The following is a 23,859-nucleotide window of genomic DNA, read 5'->3' as shown; positions in this document are numbered from 1 at the left end:
CTGTGTCCCGAGGACTCTTCCCCTCTGACACTGTATAGCTTCCGTTCGCTTACACCTCTGACTTTCTAGGTACTAAGATGTTTTTTCGCTGTGATCAACTGTTACCAGGTAAACCCCTCGCTCCGACATCCGACATCCTAGGTCCCCAGAACTTGGAGGGCCAGGCAGAGCAGGGGGGAAGAGGGGCCGAGGGGCAGAGAGAGGGACAGAAGCAGAGTGGCAGAGGGGCAGAGGCAGGTCCCCCCCCCCCCCCAAGCCCCAGGCAGCTGGCACAGGTGTGAGGCTGAGCTGTCCGTGGGCGCTCGCACCGAGCAGCCAGGTTCCTGAGTGGCCAGGGGAGTGGGGGGGTGGGGGCGCGGGGGGCCGGGCCCGGCGGGGCAGGGAGGAGGCGGGGGCGGGGCGGGGCGGGCTCTCCCCCTCTCCTCCCCCTCCCCCCGCCCACGCCAGCCCGCGGCACCGCCTCCGCCCCGCCGCCGCCTTTCTTCCCTTCCCTTCCGTAGAGCTGGGCTCCGGCCTCCTGGGCTCGGGCCCCGCTCCTGCCCCGCAGCCCCGCCGGGCCTCCCGGGCCCTCGAGCTCTCGGGCTCGGCCATAGCCGAGAGGTACAGGGGCGATCGGGAGCCACGGGAACATGGCGGCGGCCGGGCCGGAGCGCGAGGCGGCAGCAGAGCCCGAGGAGCCGGGGCTGGTCCCCGCGGCGGCCCCGCAGCCCCCGCCCCGGGCTCCCCCAGCGGCCGAGGCGCCTGCCCAGCCCGAGTCCCCGGAGTCCCAGGAGTCCCCGGAGCCCCAGGAGTCCCCGGAGCCCCAGGAGTCCCCGGAGCCCCCGGAGCCCCTGGAGCCCCTGGAGGCCGGCGAGGTGGCGCGGAGGCTGCAGAGGACGCGGCGCGAGCTGAGCAACCGCAGGAAGGTGCTGCTGCGGAACCTGCCGCCCGACACGCACAGCCAGGTGAGCCCCTGCGAACCGCCCCGCCCCGGCCGCCAGATTGCTGGGCAGACCCCCTGTCCCCGGCATCCTCTGGGTCTGACCGAGGCGCATCCCCCAGCCTCAGGCTGCTCATCTGTGGAATGGGAGGGTCGGACTAGATGGTCTCCGATGTCCGTTGCGTCTCTAGATCATGAACTTGGGCAATCATTTCTCCACTCGGACCTTCAGTTTTCTCATCTGTAAAATGAGGGGGAAGTTGGACTGAAGTGATTTCTAATGATTTGATGACCCCTACGACTTGGGTACATAGAAGAGAAGACCGGCTGGCAGGACAATAGTGCCCTTGAATTCGTAGGAGCAGATCTTGAGAGCTAGAGAGGACCTCTGAAGTCATCTAATTCAACTTATAGGAGAGGGGAAGGGACTTGCCCAAGGTCATTCATTTAGTAGACAAATGACAAAGTAGGGTTTGAAACTGGAGTCGAGTTCAGGGCTCTTGGTTTCCTTCTGGGGACCTGCAGGTCCCTTCCAGAGCTAACATTTTGTGTTCTAAAATAGTGCGTTAGTCAGATAGTATTACCACCCTGTGGTAAAAGCTCTCTTCCTGCTCTGACTGACCTCCTCCAATCTAAGAACCTTCCTACTTTCACCCTCTCCTGTCCACCTGACACACAACTCCCAGGGTGATATTTGTAAAGCCCAGGTCGCTATTGCCTTGGTCTGGAAACTTTAGCCGATTCCTCTTGCCTGAAAGGGAAAATACCCAACGGTGGAATTACCCGATTTTAGAATTGGAAGGGACCTCAGATGCATTCTGGGCCGAGGAATCCACACTCCTGGCAAATTGGCAAATGGTCATCGAGCCTTTGCTTGGAGATCTCCCAGGTGGGGTACCCCCCCCCCACCAGCCCTACTGCTCGAATTACTGGGAAGTTTGTTTCTGACACGAAGCCTTTACAGTCTCTACCCCTGGTTCCTGGGGCGGTCCTCTGGGGACAAACAGAAGAGTTTCTGAGTCCTGAATGTAGAGCTACAAGGGGAAAGGAGGAGAAGGAATAAGCGCTTGTTAAGCAACTACTAAGTAGCAGGCACTCTGCTAAATCTGTTACAAATTGTTTTTTGTTTCATCCTGGAAACAACCTTTGATGATAGGTGCTCTTCTTTTCTCTTTTACAATAGAGGAAACTGAGGCAGACAGTGATTAAGGGACTCAACCAGGGTCACACAGTTGGTGTCTGAGGCTGGATTCGAACTCAGGTCTTCCTTTCTCCAAGTCCAGTGTTCTGGCTTCCTCAAAGGCCTTACAGCTCAGCCCTTCCAGGTCACAGATGAAGAAGCTGAGATCCCTGAGAGGTCGCCAACTTGTCCAAGGTCACACAGGTTGTAAGCCTCAGCTTGGCATTTAGGGCCTTCTACAGCCTGGCTCCATCCTGCCTTTCAGTTCTGTTCCCGCCCCCCTCCCCCAAACCTGCACCCTGTCCCGTTGCTGACTGTCTCCATAATGCTTGGCACACTCTCCCTCATCACTCCTACCTCGTTGAATGCCCAGCCTCCTCCAGGGCTTTTCTAAGGAGGACTTCCCCCTCCGATTCTCTTGATGTTTCCTCTGTCCCTAGGGGAGTGCGTACCCATCTGTCAGCTTTCCATGGCTCATCCTTCCACTTCACCCCACCCCATGCCCAACATAATGGAAGTTTCTTGATGGCAGAGACTGGTTTTTGTCTCTGAGTGACTTAAGGAGGCAGCTCCCAAACCAGGGAGACCTGGGTACAAGTTCTGGGCAAGTCACTCAGCCTGTATTGGTGGGGAAAGTGGTAGGGAAATCACCGGACCAGTCTCTTTTCCTTTCTCAAGTGACTTGTACAGTGGTTGGGACATAGTAGGCACTTAATAAATGCTTACTGGGTTGGACTAGATCAGAAGAAAGATTAGAACTAGGAGCAAATGAGTGAGGTGGGAATATAAGGAAACACTTCCTAACCATTGACTCAGGTCCCAAGTGGAATGGGTGGCCCCTGCAGGTAGTGAGCCCTCCATCATTAAGTGGACTGGGAAGGGAGGGGAGGGAATGGGAGAGGATGGGCCACTGAGGGTGGAAGGATATCAACAAGCAAAAGAAGTTGGTCCATCACATGTTGGGGATATTGTCAAGTCTTCAAGCATTTTTTAAGTTCTTCCTGTGTGCTGGGCACTATATTGCAGGAAAGACTCTTGTTTAGGGGTAGATTGGTCAATAACACCAATTCACACTTTGTCTAGTGCTTCAAGGTTTGCCACACATGTGGCTCATGGCATCTCTGTGGGGTAGGTCATGCCAGCATTATCCTATCCATTTTACAGATGAGGAAAACAGTGATGTAGGTTAAGGGAGCCATCCAAAGTCACCAAAGATGTAAGTGTCAGAGCTAGGATTCAAACCTGGGTCTTTCATGACTCCAGGATAGAATTCTGCTCACAATCACACTCTGTTTCTTGAGTCCTTTCCAATTCCTTTGCTGCAGTTCTGGTTCTGTTGGTCCTATTGGAGGTCTGGGGATAGGAATGGGGTGATTGGTGAGAGTCACACATCTAAGGTCACTGGACACCATGGGAGAAGTAGTTTTTCTGGTAGAAGAGTGCCCAGAGAAGCTGAGAGGCTGGGGGTGAGGGGAGGTGGGCTTTTTTTTTTTTGGCAGGGCAATGGGGGTTAAGTGACTTGCCCAGGGTCACACAGCTAGTAAGTGTCAAGTGCCTGAGGCCGAATTTGAACTCAGGTACTCCTGAATCCAGGGCTGGTGCTTTACCCACTGTGCCACCTAGCTGCCCCAGGAGGTGGGCTTTTAACCTCTACCTCCTTGTCACAAGGCCGGGAGCCTGTGACTGTTCTTTGACAGAGATTGGTAGGCAGTGGGGCAATGAATAATTATAACAATAATAGCATTTCCATAATGCTTTAAGGTTTGAAAAGCATTCTACAGCATTATCTCATTTGCTTCTGACAACAAGCCTGGGATATGGATGCTATGGTTATCTACATTTGACAGGTGAGGAAAATGAGAGAGAAGATGAGTGACTTTCCCAGGGTCACACACCTAGTAAATGACACAGTGTTTCTGAACTCACAGGACGGAGTTCAAATCCCACCCCTTGTACTGTCTCTGTGACATCTGGGTTTCCCATCTGTAAAATGAGGGGTTTGGACCAGATGGCTTCTTAGGTTTCTTCCCCTCTAGATCTGGGTCCCTCTGATCCTCTGATTTGTCCCCACTGGGCTTCCCAGGAGGGTTACAGACTATTAGGGTGTTAATTTCAGATCAACCATGTTAGTCATTAGTTGGTGCTGAGCCTGCACTGCTAGCTGCCTTTGGAATAGGAAGGAGATTCTCTGATAATCAGCACGAGCTTGGTGGGGAAGCCCTCTCCCCCAAGGTGGGAATGGGTTTGCCCTGGTGACAACACATCCCTCTTTATTCTCCACACTTCCCCACTTCCCCGCAACTGGAATCAGGGCAAAGGCCTGGGGTTTGTAGTTTCTGGCCACCAAGTAGATCCCAGCTAATGTGAAGTGTCTCTTTGGGCTTTAATAAAAGAAAAGAGAGAGAGGGGGGAAAAAAGACTCTCTTGAGTGAGGGCAGAGACGACCACCATGAGGCCCCAGGGAAACCAGCCTGTTATTGTACAGCCATCCTCCTGATGTGGGAGGGAATTAAGGTGATCAAATGGTGTTCTCTCTGTGGTCACTCACAGCATTGAGTCACTGAGTCTTGTAATTCTTTGGGATGCATCACAATCAATTTGATCCCCTTAATTCCATCCCACATCATTCCCAGCCCAGGGTGTAAGCCCATGGAAAGGTGTCAATGACCTTGACTCGCTTATCTACTTCCAGCTTTCTTCTAGTTATTCTCCTCCCATGGTTTCAAAAGGCAGCAAGATGGCTCAGTGCCTAGAATGTTGGGCTTGTTGATAGGAGGACCCGAGTTCAAATTCTTCTCTAGACACTTCCTAGATGTGTGACCCTGAGCAAGTCACCTCTCTCAAGCCTCAGTTTACTTACTCAAATGAGACAACATATGTAAAGCAAAGTGCTATGGAAATAGTCTATTTTAAAAATAATTTTATTGATAGTGTTGAAAATGATCTTATTATTAATAATGTTTAGCACCTGCAGTGCTTCTCTGTGGGTTTTTTTTTTTTTTGGTTGTTGTTGTTTAAGGGTTATACGGCAGCTAGATGGCACAGTGGATAAAGCACCAGCCCTGGATTCAGGAGGACCTGAGTTCAAATCCATCCTCAGACACTTACTTACTAGCTGTGTGACCCTGGGCAAATCACTTAAACCTTATTGCCCTGCCTCCCCCCCAAAAAAAAGATACATAAAAGGATTATAAAAATTTCCTGCCAAATACCTTAAAAAAACCCCCAACTTTTTAAGCCGGCTAGTATTTTAATAATACAGTAAAAGCTCATTGAAAAGGAACAGAGGTCAGTTTGAAGTATTTTTAAAGAAAGCAGTTTTATTTCTTTTAAACCAGTCATTTCAATGAGTCTGTCCATGTTGCTTAGTGAAGGCCCTTTGGGAATCTGTTAATGAATAGATAAGTGCTCCATGAATTCACACTGAAGCATTCCCAATTAGCATTTCAACATTGTGTTTTTCTTTTGGTTCCCTGTATGACTGAAGAAAGAGAGATGGTTAGGTCCTTTCCTGAGGGAAGACTACCCTGGCCCTGCCCTGCCATGGACACTGATTAACATGGCAGGCAGGTTTGGTTTTAGGGCATCTTGGAGCAGTATCCAAGCTAGGAGCTTCCTGTAGCTGGGAAGCTGGAACTATTGCTTGTAAACAATGGTTTTAACAGTGTCCGAGGCTGCTTGAAAACAGCCTAAGTGTGTCTGGAGGAGAGAAGAATTTCCCCTACAACTTCCTTGCTTGCAGTATTAATTAGAATGCTTAATATGCTTTATCTGTGGAGAAAGGCTTTGCTTAAGGAGCTGCCCAGTCACCCCCAGAAATGGCAGGGTGAAGGCTTTATTTACAGTGTGTTCTCCGAGGACTGATCTCTGGATATGTAGCTTTTTAAACCTCTTCCCCTGGGCTCGAAGGGCCTATATCCCATGAACCCCTGCAGCACTGAGGGTAACCCCTAATTTAGCACTTAATTATCTTCTGTCTTTGGGTCTTCCTTGTTTCGTGTCTTCCTCTGATCTCTGTGATAACAATAATAAGCAGCATAATTCATTCTGCATAATGACTTCCAGTCTCCAGATCACCTTCCTGACAACAAGCCAGTGAATTAGCCAGGACAATTAACATTAGCTGTTTTACAGATGAGGAAACGACTAGAGGTTTGGATGATTGAATTAAACAAAGATTCACTTCACAACCTGACCTGCTGAGCACTCTGAGGACAGGGTAAGCCACAAAGTTTAGGGCTGACTCAGTTTTATCTTCTTGGAACCAATTGGCCAGTAAAGGGGAGTGATACTCAAGTAATTCTAATATGGCTGAATGAATGAATGAATTAATTAATTAGTGGGGGGAAACTTTTATTAAACATTTGATTATGTCAGGCACTACAGACATGAGGAATATAGAGATAAAGTTTCTTGCCCCCTCAGGGAACTTATATTCTTAAGGGGAAACAACATACGTGCAAACTAATATATAAGAAGTGCATAAAATAGGGCACAAGCACAATGTTGAGTGAAGTGGAGGAGGTATCTGGGAAGACTTCTTTAAGGGAGGGGCATTTGAATTGTACACTAGTGGACCCAGTGGGCCTGGATATGAATCTCAGTTCTGTGGCTTACTGAATGACCTTGCCCAAATCCCTTCATTTCTGTGGGGCTTCAGGTCTCCTATCCATAAATGAGGAGCTTGGGTGGCAATGGCCTCTCAAATTCCTTCGAGCTCCAAATTCCTAGTGAGGCTTAGGGGATGGCAGATGCACAAAGATAGGACAGTTGATGCTGTGGCCTGGGGACAGTGATGAATTTCCCTGGGACTGGAGCATGACTTGCTAAGGTCACAAAGGCAATAACTGTCAGAAGGAGGATTTGAACTCAGATCACAGGAACATAGATTTAGAGCTGAAAGGGACCTTCAGGGTCCACAGACTCTGGTCAGCTTCCCCATACACCACCCTGCATCGTACTACTTTCTATAAATACCAAGGGTAGAATGAAGGTTGTGGCCAGATGGGAGAGAGTTCTAAATGATAGACAAAGGATTTTAAACTTTATTTGAAGGGAAGTAGGGAATCTAAGAAGGATGTGAGAGGAAGAGACCTGAGGCAACAGTGTGAAGTATGCGGACCAGTTTTTTTTTAATTAATAAAGTATTTTATTTTTTTCCGTTACATGTAAAGATAGTTCTCAACCTTTGTTTATACAAGCTTTACAATTTCAGATTTTTCTCCCTTCCTTCCCTCCCTCCCCCCTCCCCTAGACAACAGGTAATCTGATATAGGTTTATATATATATATATATACATAATAAAATTAAACATATTTCTGTATTAGTCATGTTATAAGAGAAAAAATCAGAGCAATGATGAAAAACCTCAAAATAGAAAAAAACAACAGCATCAAAAACAAAAGAAATAGTATGGTTCATTCAGCATCTATACTCTGCAGTTCTTTTTTTTTTTCTTGGATTTGGAGATCCTCTTCCATCACAAGTTCCCTGGAACTCTTTTGTGCCATTGCATTGGTGAGAAGAATATAGTCCATCACAGTAGATCAACACTCAATGTTGATGATACTGTGTACAATGTTCTTCTGGTTCTGCTCATCTCACTCATCATCAGCTCATGCAAGACCCTCCAGGTTTCTCTGAACTCCTCCTGCTCATCATTTCTTACAGCACAATAGTATTCCATTGCGGACCAGTTTTTAATTGGGGAGTGTTAGCTAAGCAGCTCGCTGCAGTATTGGGGCAAGGAAGGAGACCGGCAGCCTCCCTCAAAACAGAATAGGATTTATTTTAACAAGAATTAACTTAAAAAAAAACACACAAACAGGATCAGTAGGATCAAGGGAAAGGAAATAAAATGGGGAAAGGGGAATTATACAACCTGAAGAAATACCACTGCCCAGGAATCAGCTGAGAATACACAGCAGAGCTCCTGTTGATTTCCAGCGTCCAGCTAGAATGGCGAATTCTCCTCCCCCAATCCTAAAAACCCCCCAGTCCCCAGTCAGCCAATTGGATGGCTGCTCTGACAGTCACATGACTGCCCTCACTAGGCTTCCAATCATTATAATTTTGCCAGGCCCATGTATGTGTCTGTGAGTGGTAATGACTTGAGGTACCAGCACCATGGCAACGGCTACAACCAGTGGGTGGAGCACTGTGGGGTTTGTGGAGCCCCAGGCCAGTGCGTGTGGAGGCATAAAAACCTCAAATAACAATTAATTCTTTACAGAAGGATGGCAGGAAGCTGGGAAGAGATCAGAGCTGCTTAATAAATGCTTTTTTTTTTTCATTCATTCGCTCATTTGCTCATTATATTATAATTCTTTGAGTAAGTAGCACACTTCTCTCTAATCTGCTAGTCCAAGAAGACAAAACTGAGTCTGACCTAAACTTTTTAGCTCATCTAATCCCCATCTGGTACTCTATGCATTAGTGAATTTTTGTTTAATTAAATTATCTTCATCTCTTTAAGAATGGGATTTCAACAGCAGAGGGGAGAGAAATTCTGAAAAGAAAGAAGGGGTGGGAGGCATCAGGTATTCTGAAGGTGGAATAACAGGACTTGTTAACTGGATAGGCAAGGTGAGGAAGAAGGAAGGTCAGAGATGCATAATGTGCTAAACCTGGATGATGGATGGATGGATGGATAGATGGATGGATGGACGGATGGATGGATGGATGGATAAATGGATGGATGGATAGATGGATGGACCGATATATGGACCAACCAATGGATGGACCAACCGCTGGTCCTGTTGGAAGCTGATTGGAAACTGCAGAAGAGGAAGTGATTTGAGGGGGAAGATGACAAGCCTTTTGCCTCTTTTTGTATCCCCAGTGCTTAGCAAAGTTCCTGGCACATAGTAGGAGCTTAATAAATGTTGATTGACTGACCACCTCAATGAAATCAGAGGTCTGCCCTCCTCCCTCCCCAAATACAAGGCACTGGGGAAACAGACAAAACCTAACAGTCCCAGCCCTCAAATGGGTGACATTTTCCCTTGGTAATCTCAATGGAATGACTGGGTAGATGGATCATTAGAGTCCAGACCAATGGAGATAAGGTCTTGGAAGTGTAGTGTTCTGGACAGTAGTTGAGAACTTTGAAAGAGGGCAAAGTTGAGAAAGGGAAGGACAGGAAAATGATGAGTTATCTTTGGGGCATGTTGAGTTGGAGATGCCTACAATGGGACCTACAGTTTAAAATGTCCAATTGGCAGTTGGAGATAGAGGATTGGAGCTCAGTGGAGAGCCTAAAGGTGGATATAGAAATCTGGGAATCATCTACATGGATGATCATTGAGCCCCTGGGTACTGATGATGTGGTGAAGAGAACAGAGAAAAAAGAGGAGAGAACCCTGGACAGAGCCTTGCAGGATGTCCACATTTAGTGGGAGTGACATGGATAACTGGCTCAGCTAGGAGATTTAGGGTTGGTCAGACAGGTAGGAGGAGAGAGCAGAGGCACAAACACCCAGAGAGGAGTGAGCATACCAGAGGAGAGCTGAGAAGGTGGTCAGCCATGGCAGATGCTGGGGGGAGGGGGGCAAGAAGGATGAGCACTGAGAAAAGCCCATTAAAATTTGGCAATGAGATGTCAGTCATTATTGTCAGTGGGGGCTGTTCATCCTTCATTCCCAAAGAAGATCAATGATGTCACAAGGGCAGTGTCTTGACCTACAGGTGAATTGATTAAGGACATTTGAGAGAACTCCATAGAGAAAATCACTGAATGCCAAAGGAGGCAGTGAGGTTTTGCAGTGGCTAGAGTGCTTAATTGGCTTTAGGGGAAACTGAATTCAAATCCACCTATATCAGCTGTGTGGCCTTAGGGAAGTCTATAATCTCTATCTACCCAGATTTCTCTTCCCCTCAGGATTGCTGTGAAGAGCAAATGAGATAATATTTGTAAATCTCTTTATAAACTTGAAGCATTATGTAAATGATATTATTATTATAGGTTGACAAAAAACTTTGATGTCATTTAGCTCATGTGATCGACATTTTCAGGCCATGTATACTCCTGTTTTGTCTCAATTGTTTGTGTGGGTTTTAAAAATAAATTCCTTCTCTCATTGTATAGAAGAAATATGCATCTAATAGTATTCCTTGGAAGTAATGAGATAACAGGAGAGAGAAAACAGGAACTTGGCTTTTGTCTTTGGCAAGGTTAATATTCAGACCATGAGGTCTTCACAAGAAATTCCAGGTGTTGTCAGTTTCATCCAAGAGATGTTCTGTATGTTAACAGATGTTAACTGGACTCTTTAAAAATGGGAATAGTACAGATGAGATTAGTGTGTGACATAGTTGATAAAAAGAACATACTTATAGTCAGGAAGACCTGTGTTCAAATCTCACTGAAGACACTTTCTAGATATGTGACTCTGGGCAAGTCACCTCATTTCTTAGATCCATGAGCACTTCTCAAAGACTCGGGATGGCAACCACTGTGAACCTTTGAATCCCAGAACTTGAGGGTTGGAAGGGACTTTAGTAGTAATATAGTCCAATCCCTCCCTGAAAGGAACCCCCATTAGAATAAGCCTGACCTAACAAATTAAGTGCTCATGAACACACCAGCCCCCTCCTTCTCTCCCTCCCAGACTTCCTTGTCCTTTGCTACTTTGAATATATTTGCATTTGCTCTCTTGCTATTCCTGCTCTCTGTATTCATGTGTCCTTGTCTCTCCTCCTGTAGAATGTCCGGGCTTTGCCAGTAGGGATTATTGCTTTCGTTGTTGTATTTATATCCACCAGCCCTTAGCCCAAAGCAGATGCTTAATAAACACCTGTTGATTGATTGGTTCAGTGGCTAGAGGTCCTTCTTGAGGAGTCTATCTTTGCTCTCTAGCTTTACACAGGATATTATGGGGAACTCATCATCTCTGGCATCTAGACCATGCTGTGTGTCACATAGGAAGTATTAGAGAGGATCAAGGTTTTCAGGGTTCCAGCTTCAAATGAAAGAAAATGTGATTTTTCTGAGGAACTGCGGTTGATCAAGGCATATCATTTGTATTCTGAAAGACAAATTATTATTCTGGTCACAAAATAACAAACCACAGAGAGGGGAGAAAATCTACACCCTACATCCTTCACTTTGTTCACCAAATCAAAATTGACTGGCAGTGGTGCCTATTTGAGCAGCTTCTACTAATGAGAGTAAGTAACATTTATATGGTGCTTTAAGGATTGGAAATCACTTTGCATACATGATCTCATTTGATTCTCACTACAACCCTTTAAAGCAGTGCTGTTATCTCCGTTTTGCAGATGAGAAAACTGAGAGTCAGCCAAGTTAAAAGATTTGTAGAGGGTTACACAGCTAGTGAGTATCTGGACTGGAGGGGAAGGGTGGCTTGGCTTGGGTTGGGGAATCATGATTTGAACCCAGGTCTTTTTGACTCCAAGTTCCTTGCTTTATCCATTATGCCATATGGCCTTTGGTTTCTAAAATGTATCTAAATGTTAAGTTTTATACTTTACTTTCTTTATTGTAGCAAATGAGATCATTTAAAGAATATTTCAGGAAGTTATTTAAAAAAAAACTTATTGTTCTGTCTTTCCATCACCTTCAATTCCCAACTACCCTGTTCCCCATGGCCCATCCCTTGTAACACAGACCATGACAGAAAGGGTGGGGGGGCTCAGCCACAGCAGCCGCCAGGTCAGCCCAGCCTGATGGTAGGGGGAGTCTCTAGAAGACAACATCTTTGAAAACACACATTCCCCTTTTTGAATACGAGCCCCTTGCTTCCCTGAATGTGCCTGTTCTGTGCTTGTATCGTCACTTGGTGATTGGGGTTTCTTTGTTGTGATGTGTACTGCTCAACATCATTAGTCTGACACATGGGATTGTGAAGTCAGTGACAATTTACCAAACACATCCAATGTGCCAAGCATTGGGTTTTGGGGAACGTCCTTGGTATCCAGTGCCCAGTACCTGGCAAATAGTGAGCACTTGGTAAAGGTCAGTTGATTGACTAACTGTGCCAAGTGTTTGGGGATAGCAAGAAAGGCAAAACCAACTGTTGTCTACCAGGATCTCATATGCTAATGGGGGAAACAACATGCAAATAACTGTACATACAAGGTATCTTGGGAGGAGGGAGAAAGAAGTCTTGGGAAAAGCCTAGTATTCATTTTCCTGAGCAGATCTGGGATTTGACAGTGTGGGATATTCCCTCTCCTCACACTGATCAAAATCTCTCCCTTCCTTAGTAGGGATAACTTTCTGAAGTCAAGCCAAAGTCCATCTTATATAACCCTGTAAGGGGAATGAAACATCTTTTTTCTCCCCCAAATACTGTCCATTTAAATGAGCAAATGAATAGGTGCTACTAAGATAGTGAGGTAAGAATGTATACTACATTTGCATTGCATGATGAAGTCCTGAGTAAAAATGAGTTTTTAAAATATTCTGAAAATAATTTCTTAGCATTGAAATGGGATTTTTAAAACTTTCAATAAAATACTTTCAACACAATGGAACAAGCATTTATTAAGTGCTTGCTTTCCGTTAGGCTCTGTCAATAGAAAAACAAAAACAAAACAAAACAAACAAAAACAGTTCTTGACTTTTAAGGAGCTTACATTCTATTTGTTTGGAGTGGGGGTAGCAGAAAGCATATTGATAGAAAATTAGATATAAAATAACTCGAGTATTCCAGTGGCTAACAACAATTGTTGTTACTGTTCTATATTTGAAGATCACTAACAGAAATGAACAGTGCCATATTGAAAGAACAGAGAGAGAGGATTATATATGAAATTTAAAAACTTTGTTGTGGTTGACTTGAGGTTTTTGTTTTGTTTTATTTTTAAATATATAACAAATTCAACATGCAGGTTTCAAAGCTGTCTTACTTATCTTTGTCTCCCTGTGAGAACTAACTTCTCTTTTTTCAGTTCATTTAAGAAATTAATTTTTTAATTAAAACCCTCTTTACTTTGATATGACTATTCTCAACAATCCAATGATCCAAGACAATTCCAAAGGACTAATGATGAAACATACCATCCACCTCCAAAGAAAGAACTGATATTGATGGAACACAGACTGAAGCATGTTATTTTTCACTTTCATTTTTTTCTTTTAATCACATTTTCTTGTACAAAATGACAAATATGGTAATGTTTTACATAATCATACATGTATAACCCATATCTGATTGCTTGCCACCTCAGGGAGAGGGTAGGGCAGGGAGGGAAGGGGGGATAAAAATTGGAACCCAAATCTAGAAATAAAAATGTTCATTATTTAAAAAAAATATCTCTTTTCTTCCATCCTACCACCTCTCCCCCATTGGAAAAAAGAAAGAAAAACAAAATCCTTAAAAGAAATAAGTATAGTTGAGCAAAATAACTCTCTGAAATTAAAAATGATATATATGTGTATGTTCATATTTATGTATTTATATGTATGTATGTAGATGTATATAGAATGTATTAAGTTTTACCCTGAGTCTGTCATGTCTCTGTCAGGAGATGGGTCATATGCTTGATCATAGGTCCTTTGCAATTATGATTGATCATTGCCTTGATCAGGCTCTTGAGTCTTTCAGAGTTATTGGTCTTTACAATGTTGTTATTTTGCATACATTGCTCTCCTTTTCAGCTCACTTCCCTCTGCATCAATTCATCCAGTCTTTCCAGGTTTTTCTCAGACTATTCATTTAATCATTTCTTATGGCACAGGAGAATTCCAGTATAGAATCTGATCACTCATTCCCAATTTGATGGGCACCCCCAAGGTCCTATTTTCTGTCTTTCTGGCATTCCTATCACCAGACTCTCCTCTTCATCACTCCAATTCTGTCCTCCCTCCTTAAAAACTTCTCCTTGTAACATATAAGCATAACTAAGCAAAATGAGTCTGAATATCTCAAAATGTAGATTTCATTCACCTCCCCCCCCACCCCCATTCCATCATTTTTCTGCTAAAAAGTAAGAAGCATGTTTCGTCTTCAGCACTCTGAGGTTGTGGTCTGTCATTTCCTTCATTGTTGTTGTTGTTGTTTGTCCCTCATACTCAGAGGAGACCATGATATGGAGTGATATCATGACTTGCAGTGAATTAGATTTAAGTGAGGGAGGAATGTGCAAGGTTGCCAACCTCAATCTCTCCTCCAGAGACATCTGGGTCCAGTGGCAGGATAGAGATCAGAAAGACTGGAGATGGCCCTGGATGTTTTTAAGGAGATTGGTGTTAAGCGACTTGCCCAGGGTCACACAGCTAGGAAGTGTCTGAAGGGAGATTTTAATTCAGGTCCTCCTGACTGGAGGACTAGTGCTCTATCCACCGCACCACCTTGCTGCCCCCATTGCCTTGATAGTAAAGAAATAAAGGACTCTTTTCTTTAGTATTTGGAAATTGTTTCTCATTATAATATTGTAGTCCTTGTAGATATTGTGGGTTGTACCCACTTCCCTCTGTATCATTTTATAGAAGTCTTTCCAGGTAGCTCTAATTCCGTCCCATTCATCATTTTTTTACAGCAATAACATTCCACCAAACTCATATCACCAAATTTTCTCAGCCATTGCACAGGGGATGGGTGCCTTCCTAGTTTCTGTTGCTTTGCTGTTTAAAAACAAAGTTCTCATGGATATTTTTAACATCCGAGTCTTTGGAGATAGGTCATTGTATATGCGGGGGCAGGGGGGGGGATCAGAACAGATTTACTGTAGAAGATAACACTTGAGTGGAGCTTTGAAAGAAACTAGTGATGCTGTACAGTGGACCTGAGGGTTTGTGTATTTGAGCTTTGGGGGACAGCTTGTGCAAAGACCAACAGAGAGGAGATGGATGTTCATATGTGTAATGGCCGTGAGGCTAGGAAGGAAAGGAAACACTATGTGGTTTTCTATTTCAGTTATTTTTAAAGCTGAAAAAAGGTCATTATATCAACTAATTATAGTATTTAAGAAAATTACATAATTATAAAAAGACATGGATAAAATTTGAGAAGGCATGGATAGGATGAGAGAGTGCTCACACTACTGGAAATTGTAAGTATATTGAAGCATATAATATTCACCAAAATGAAGGGTTACCTTTGGGAAGATAATTGTGTCAGGCACCAGCAGGGCGTATTCTCTGCCCTCCAGGAATTTACCGTTTAGTAGGTGAGCTCATAATTTACATGACAAATGTGATCCCATTCTCCACTGACAAAGTCTATATATCACCAGAGGAAGAAAACAATTGATTCTTTTTATACCAATGCAAAATATTTCCATTCACATTTGTATATTTGTTCAGAGCTTTTTTGTTGTTGTTCTTTTCTTTTTCTTTGCTGGGCAATAAGGGTCAAGTGACTTGACCAAGGTCACACAGCTAGTAAGTGTCACATGTCTGAGGCTGGATTTGAATTCAGGTCCTCCTGAATCCAGGACCGGTGCTTTATCCACTGCACCACCTAGCTGCCCCCTGTTCACAGCTTTAAGATTTGCAGAGTATATTCCTCACAAGTAGGCATTGCATTATTATCCCAATGTCACAGATAAAGAAACTGAGTCTCAGAGATGAAGTAATTTGTCCTTGTCAAAGCTCCATCATTTATTCCAGTGACATCCTTGAACAAGCCTTATTTGGCTGCTGATTCATTTTTAATTCTTGCTTCTATCCCTTTGGACAAAGTGGCTGTGTGGGAGCAGGAGAAGCATTAGGTTTGGGGGAGGGGGCACCAGCCTGGGGCAGCATCATTGAGTGGGGGGGAGGTAGTAGAGTCCCCAGTCCTTTGTTAGGGTGTCTAGTGTGTTTGAAACCTTCATCACTGAATTGGGGATTGGGGTTTCCTTATTCGGAGCTTCATATAAGGACATTTCCAGCATCTCTTCTAAACCTATACTTTGATGGCTCTCCCAGATCTCCCAGATAAACATACATTGAAACTGAGATGGCAAGGTTGGCCTCTTTCACTCTTGTCTCTTTGGCCATACCCTCGTGGAAATCACCTCCACTGAAGGATAATACATGATTTTGCCATTGGAATTTGGGTGCCTTGCACGGTGTAGGGGCCACATTTAATATGGGGAGAGTTCATTGGGTGGCTCACCATAATATTGGGGTTCAGAAAATAATGAGGGACCTCGAGGTCCAAAGCTCCCTCCCCTCCGAACTGCCCTTTTTAGTTATTTCTCCCAGGCCAATAAGAAAGGAGCTTAACAGCCTCTTTTCCACAAACAACTCAAGTTTTTATTAAAAGTCAAGGACAGGGCAGCTAGGTGGTGCAGTACATAAAGCACTAGCCCTGGATTCAGGAGGACCTGAGTTCAAATCTGGCTTCAGACACTTGACACTTACTAGCTGTGTGACCCTGGGCAAGTTGCTTAACCCTCATTGCCCTGGAAAAAAAACCCAAAAAACGTTAAGGACAAGGGAATAGGGAAAGAGGAAAATGGATAATCTCCCTGGTTCTAGCAAAGGCTGTCTCAAAACCCAAACTCACTTTCAGCTCGGCTACTTCAAAGAGCTGGATTTTATTAACTCACCACCAGGGATCCATAATTTCTATGGAAGTCAGTTGTGCAAGCTGGTCTTTAGTCCAATCGGAAAGCTCCTCCAAGGCCAGAGAGAGAGCTACTTCCTGTTGGGGTCCCTCTTTCTACATTTTTCTCCCTCCCCCAAAGGGGAGGTCCTTCAAGTTGTATTGCTGAGACTTGTCTGTTGATGATGCAGTCCACAGCCTCTGAGGACACTGCTCCTCAGGGTTGGCCAAGTTAAACTAGGTTTAACTGGGCGGGCCAGGTGTTGCTCAAGACCTAATCACATAAGATGAGTGGGTACTTAGTAGTTTCTCATTCACACCCAATTCAAACACTATTAAATCAACCAAGTTAGACCCCTGGGCATCTGCCAAATTCCATTATTTTACCACAACAGTTACTTATTCATTTTTGGTCTACACCTGGAATTTTGTTGACATAGAAACTCCTGTCACTGATGCCCATTGGCAACTTGTCTGTAACTCAGTCTTCTAAGAGTGGATCGGGGAGAGTTGAGAGGTTAGGTGACTTTTTATCTCTTTAAGTGGAATTGGCTGCTTCATGAAGTAATGAGTTTCCTCTTATAGGAGAGCTTTAAATAAGCCCTTCTGGGGCCCTCCAGTTCTGTTGGTATATGATTCTTGGATCTTTCCTAGAAGATTCATTAATATCTAATGAGTAGAAGCCCTTTTATTTTAAATGGCTTTCTTGAAATCATAGGATTTCATCCATCTACACTTTAGTTTTAATATCAGTTAATTTATTCTTCTGTTATTTCCCCATCAACTGAAATTTATAAGAGTATTACCTATATTAATGATTCTGTGATGGCAGACAGAAGTTCTTACTTTTCAATATAATAAGCTTTCCCCTTTGCTTAGGAAAGGGATTGAGACTGGACCTGTAATTGCATTATTAAAGGAACCCTTAAGTGAGGAAATTGTGCTAATGTTGCTGGTACCTTCTCTGCAACATCTGCTCTTAGAGAGAAGCTTGGAGTTCTGAGAGAGGGGTTAAATGATATGCTCAGGGCCACAGCCAGGATTCTCAGGGAGGGGCTGGAACCCTCTTCTTCTTAGCTCTGAGGCTGCCTTCTATAACTTACATCATTTATATATACATATATATATATGTATATATACATATGATATAAAATATCATTTTCTAACACTAGTTATATTGATTAATATCTTTTCAAATGCATAATATAGTTCTCTTTTTATGGATGGATCTGGTCCTGTAATTTTATCCATGTGGGGAACTTCCTGAAATGAAAATTCCCTCCATCGATGCAGGTTGCCAACATTATCTTAGAGAGGTTCCTCTGTATGCTGAGAAGTTAAGGGACTTGTCCATGGTCCTACAGCCAATATGTATCTGAGATAGGACTTTGTCCTTCATTCTTTTTTTTTCTTTTCCTTTTCCTTTTTTTTCTTTTTTTTTTTCTTTTTGCAGGGCAATGAGGGTTAAGTGACTTGCCCAAGGTCATACAGCTAGTAAGTGTCAAGTGTCTGAGGTCAGATTTGAACTCAGGTCCTCCTGAATCCAAGGTTGGTGCTTTATCTACTGTGCTACCTAGCTGCCCCCCCCACCCCCAGCCAGGACTTGGAACCTGGGTCTCCCCCTTTCCAAGGACACTTTTCCAAGGGCTCTTCCTCTTTCCTAGGGCACTCCACCTCTTCTCATCTGTTGTAATTACTGGATTGCACAGCAGTTCTATCACTTGAAGGGATTGCTCCTGATACACTGTCTTTAGAAGAAGGAGCCCATGACATACACACAATGGGTGTTCAATAACAGTCTGTTGGTTTACTAAGAAATGTCATCTTTGAATTTCTCATTGCTGCAGATAAACCTGGCCCCTGTAGGGTTAAATGGTTTGTGATTTTTAGCTTGGAATTTGTCCTGGAATTTTCTCGGTCTTTTTGTGTTTCTGAGCTTTTAAAAATTCTGTCATTTTTGAATTTGCTATTCATCATGTATATGTCTTGTAAAATACATGAAGAATCTGGTACTGATGGCCATGACCCTCCACTAATGTTTTGTTACAGATGGATAGAATGTGGCATTTTGTTCAGGGTCTGCTTTCTGGAATTGGAGACTGTTGAACCTTAATGGGAAATAGAAGGGGAGAATACTCACAGTGCTAATTCTGCAGCATCTATGCTGCAATTATGAGTGTAAATGTTGATGATTCTGAGGAGTGTGGCCCTCCAGCTATTGGAGCAGAGCTCAGATGTCCTCAGTCGTGCTAAATGATCAAAAGCAAGCAGTAGTAGCCAGAGGACCCCTAGCACATCTGGGATTGGAAAGCAATTTGAGATCTGTCGGCCAAAGGGGAATGTGATTCTGGCAGGAGGGTAACTAAGGGGAGCCTTCTTTGGCTTGATGGGACCCCATTCTGGTCAGAACTCTAGGTTATGGAGATGGGAAAGATCATGGGTTGGGGGGTGGTCCCCTGAAGGGGCAAAATGCCATTGTGATGGGATGGACTCTTGGCACACTGTAGGCTAAGATATGAGTCTTTTTGTGCCCTTTCCATGACTGTGGTTAGATTACATATTGCATTGCGCTGAGTTCTGGGCATCACATTTTTGGAAGGATGTTGGTACACTGGAGAGCATTCAGAGGAAGGCTGCCAGAATGGTGAAGGGCCTTGAAATCTGGCCATTTATGGATCAATGGAAGAAACTGGAGACGGTAAACAGGACAAGCCTTGGGTGGGGCATGCTCACTGTCTTCATGCATTTGAAGGGCTATCTCCCAGTAGAAGGATGATAGAATCATGGATGCTGGGTTGGACGTGGCCTCAGCTAGTCTGGCACCCTCATTTTATAATTGAGAAAGCAGATCCAGAGACTTGCCCAGGGTCATACAAGTAGTTAACCCATGGCTTCCTATGACTATCAACCCACAAGCAGCCATTAATTGCCTACTCGGTGCCAGGCACTGTGTCAAGTCCTGGGGATTCAAAGAAAGTAAAGTCATCACTCTCTGCCCCCAACGAGTTCACATTCTAATGGGGGGGGGGATGTACACATATAGATATAAACAATACATATAAGAAAAAGAAGCTACAAATAAGCTTGGATGAAAGGGCACTGGCAGCTGGGAGGACCAGGACAGGCATCCTGTAGATCAGTGGTGTCAAACTCAAATAGAAATGGGGGCCATGAAACTCTATCCCTGTGGGCTGCACATTGACTTAGAAAACTACAAGTTAATATTATCTATGTTTTGTGGTATTTTATTTCTTTTGTTAAATAATTTCCAATCATATTTTTAATCCGTTTCCAGTGGGACCTAACAGTGTGAGCAGCCTGACCCTGTGATGGCACATCTGCTGTATATAGGCAAGGCAAAGCAAGCAGCATTTTTCACGCACCTACAAAAGTACCAAGCACTGTGCTAAGCTCTGAGGTCACAAAGAAAGGAAAACCAAAAACCAAAAATACATTCCCTGCTCTTAAGGAGCTCAGAGTATGATTGGAGAGGCAACATACAAGCAACTAAGTACAAACAAGATATAGACAGCGGAAACAGGGATGTCTCAGCTGCTTAAGATTAAGTAGGGCTAGGAAAGGCTTCTTGCAGAAGGTAGGACTTTGGCTGAGAGTTGTAGGTAACCAGGAAAGCCAGGAGATGGAGATGAAGAGAGAGCCTTCCATGCATGTCGGACAGCCAGGGAAAACTCAGAAGTGGGAGACAGAGTATCTTATTCAAAGAACAGCTGAGTCCAGGGTCACTAGATTACAGCGTGGATGGAGGGGGAGCATGGTATAAGAGTATGAGGCAACTAGGTGGCACAGTGGATAGAGCACCAAGCCTGAAGTCAGGAAGAACTGAGTTCGAATTCAGATTCAGACACTTATTAGATGTGTGACCCAGGCCAAGTCACTTAATTCTTTTTGCTCAGTTTCCCCACTTCTAAAATGAGCTGGAGGAGGGATGTACAAAGCACTCTTTTGCCAAGAAAATTGCAAATGGTATCATGAAGAGTCAATCAACCATGACTGAACAACAACAAAAGTAGTAGAAAAAGACCAGAGAGGTAGGAAGGAGGTAGGTTATAAAGGGCTTTGAAAACCAAACAAAGGAGTTTATATTCGATCCTGGAAGTACCAGGGAGACACTGGTATTTACCAAAAAGAGAGGTGATATGGAATGAGCTCTAGAATGATCAATCTGACAGTTGACTGCCCCCAGGGAGCTCATAATCTAATGGATTTTGATCTTTAGACATGAAGAGAACATTGTGGATGCACAGGGACCTCACCAACCAACTTAGATTTTAAAAAGATATGCACAAGAGATAGGAATAAAGGTAGATAACAGAAACCAACCATAAGAGTGTGGCATGGTCTAGTAAAAATAGTGCAAAGAAGTCTACTATGAGCTGAGTCTCATGAGTTTATAGTCCAGAAAACCTAATTTCCTTTTCTGACAGGGCTACTAGACTTTCAGATCAATAGAATGTTATGCTTTCCCTAGATTTTAGTGATGCATGGAAAAGATGGAGAAATGTGGGTAAGATGGATTTGTAACTGGTTGAATGACTGGACTCTAAGAATAGTAATTAATGTTTCAATGTCTATGTTTTAGGAGGGTTCATGGGCATTTCCCAGGGATCTGTCCTTTCTCCTTTAGTGATCAACACTTTTATCAATGACTTGGATAAAGGCAAAGATGTCATGCTTATCAATTTTTCCACTGCCTTAAAGCTGGGAGGGATAGTTAACACAGAATAAAAAAATATTTAAGTTAGTCCATTTTTCTGACTTTCCTACTACACTAATAATAAACGTGGAGTGAATTAGGGGTTATCTACCACAACCATGGTAAGGCTTCCACTGCTGGAATGGGTGAGTTAAAAGACTGTGTTCCAATGACCATGAAGGTGGCTTAAACTGTGGATCACTTAGAGCTTAGACAAACATGGAAGACCCCAAGGTAATCCACTGCATCCCAGTCATTGTGGAAAGTCTTTCACAAAATGTCAGAAAACTGACTTTCCAAGTACAAGATATGGGAGAGAAACACCCTTAGATTACAGCTTGTTCGGAAAATTTCAATGTACTTCGAATTCATTATTAATGCGATATAAGTCAGCCATGCTCGTATGATTGTGGGCTTCATTCAGAGAAGCAGAACTTCCAGAAATAAAGATAAATAGATGGTCCCACCCTACTGGGACTTGGCCAGATGATACACACACACACACACACACACACACACACACACACACACACACACACTATTGTGTTTCGTTCTTGATGCCACAATTTAGGAAGAATACAGCCAGAAAGGTGATGGGATTTGTGTCATATGACTGTGAGGTTGAGGGCACCAGGGACATTTGGCATAGCAAAGAGAAGACTCAGAAAAGAAATAATAGCTGCCTGGAAGTTTTGGAAGGGTTCTCATGTGGAGCAATGTTTGGATTGAATTTGGTTGGCCCATTGAGGGGGCAGAACCAGGAACAATGGGTGGAAGGGATAAGGAGATAAATGGAAGCTTGATGCCAAGAAAACCTTCCTAATAAGTTAAGCAATCCTGAAATATAAAGGCCTGCCTTGAGAGGGGGTGGAATTGTCCTCTTGGAAGGTCTCCAGGTAGTCTTGAAAACCCCTCCTGGAGAATGTTGCAGAAGGGCTCAATTGAGAATGCCCAACAGGGCCCACTGGGGTAGTGGAGATTGTGCCACATGGACTGGTACTGAGCAGTGTTGGCTACAAGAGCCATCCAGTTTGGCCGCTCTGTGCTCTTTCATCCCAAGCTTGAGGTTATCCCCAACAGTGAGGATCATGTGCTGGGCACCCTAGATCTATACTGAGGTGCCTGGGTGGAGTGTGTTCCATGAATATCCTCACCACCACCATGCATGACAGCTTCCTCACTGGCCAGGCTCTGCTCCAAGACCTTGAAGACGTAGTGCTGCCCTTAGCCCCCCAGATAGGCTCCTCCATCATGGAGGCCCTATTCAAACAGTGAGGAGTTCAGCCTTTCTCCTTCAAGGACTGGGAAAAGCTGGATGCAGAAGACATACGTGACTCATGACCAAGCATCTGGAAAGCCCTCAGGAAAAGCTGGTGGAACCTCAGCAGATGTTGTAGTTAAGAGGACATTGAATCTTCAACTTTGGCACAGGCCCCGGAGCTTGGCCCAAAGCGTAGTAGGGCTCCGTTCAGGAGTGAGAATGATCCAAGAACATGACCTAACCTGGACCAGGCCAGAGAAGGGGCAAGGAGGTTTGTACTCCCTGCACTTCCTTACTCACCCAGGGCTTTCTGCCCACGGTCCCTGACCTGTGCGGCTTCTCCCAGTGCCTTCTATTTATCTTCAGATAGAGGGGGTAGTAAGTGGGCTTTGGAGGTCTCTTCCAAGTCCTGGCACACCTTGACTGCAAAGTTAAACCCATTCTATGGATTGAATTTTTTTTTAAGTGAGGCAATTGGGGTTAAGTGACTTGCCCAGGGTCACACAGCTAGTAAGTGTTAAGTGTCTGATTCCGGATTTGAACTCAGGTCCTCCTGACTCCAGGGCCGGTGCTCTATCCACTGCGCCCCCTAGCTGCCCCTCAGGTCCTCCTGACTCCAGGACCGGTGCTCTATCCACTGCGCCCCCTAGCTGCCCCTCAGGTCCTCCTGACTCCAGGACCGGTGCTCTATCCACTGCGCCCCCTAGCTGCCCCTCAGGTCTTCCTGACTCCAGGGCCGGTGCTTTACCACTGCGCCCCCTAGCGGCCCCCTCTATGCATTGAATTTTGATGAGCCTGAGTTCTTATAAAGGGAGCCGATGGCTACCCAGCGGTGCTGCCAGATATTAACATTCTTAGTATCTGGTCTGGGACAATGAGCCAGGCCAGTGACATGTTCCCAAAATGGATCTCTTAGCAGGAGGAGCCTCTGCCACAGGGGGCTCTAGAAGGCTATCCAGATGGTTCTTTAAAAACAAAACTGTTGTTCCCACACTGACTTAAAGAAAATAAATATGGGTTGAATTGGCTTTGGAAATCGGCAGCCGCAGCATTTGACCGTTTGAGAGCTTTGAGGTTCTAACAGAATGCCGCGGTGACAGAGAATCTGACGACCTCTCAGACACTACATGGCTTGTTTCAGGAGTAAGCTCCGTTGAGAGTAAGCTCCATTGAGAGGCTTCTTGAAAAGGAAAGTTAACAGTATCCAAGATGGAATGACAAAATGTTGTTTGTCTTGCTATTTCTCAGTAATATCACCAGGGAATTCACCTCTCTGATTTTTATAGT

General features: G+C 44.4%; 1 protein-coding gene across 3 annotated transcripts in view; it reads left to right on the top strand.

Annotated features, from left to right (window-relative positions):
• The first annotated feature begins 506 nt into the window (after positions 1 to 506).
• Positions 507 to 23,859, top strand: part of RAVER2 (ribonucleoprotein, PTB binding 2) — a 93,852-nt gene continuing 70,499 nt past the window's right edge. For all 3 annotated transcript variants that reach the window (XM_043963461.1, XM_043963460.1, XM_043963459.1), the window contains exon 1: positions 507 to 944. In XM_043963461.1, the coding sequence (XP_043819396.1) occupies positions 630 to 944 (315 nt within the window). In that variant the 5' untranslated portion in view covers positions 507 to 629. The remainder of the gene's footprint in view (positions 945 to 23,859) is intronic.

The sequence above is a fragment of the Dromiciops gliroides genome, chromosome 4 (genome assembly GCF_019393635.1).
Source record: "Dromiciops gliroides isolate mDroGli1 chromosome 4, mDroGli1.pri, whole genome shotgun sequence".
NCBI lineage: Eukaryota > Metazoa > Chordata > Mammalia > Microbiotheria > Microbiotheriidae > Dromiciops > Dromiciops gliroides.
Note: the sequence above shows the minus strand (reverse complement) of the source record. Positions and strands in the feature narration are given on the sequence as shown.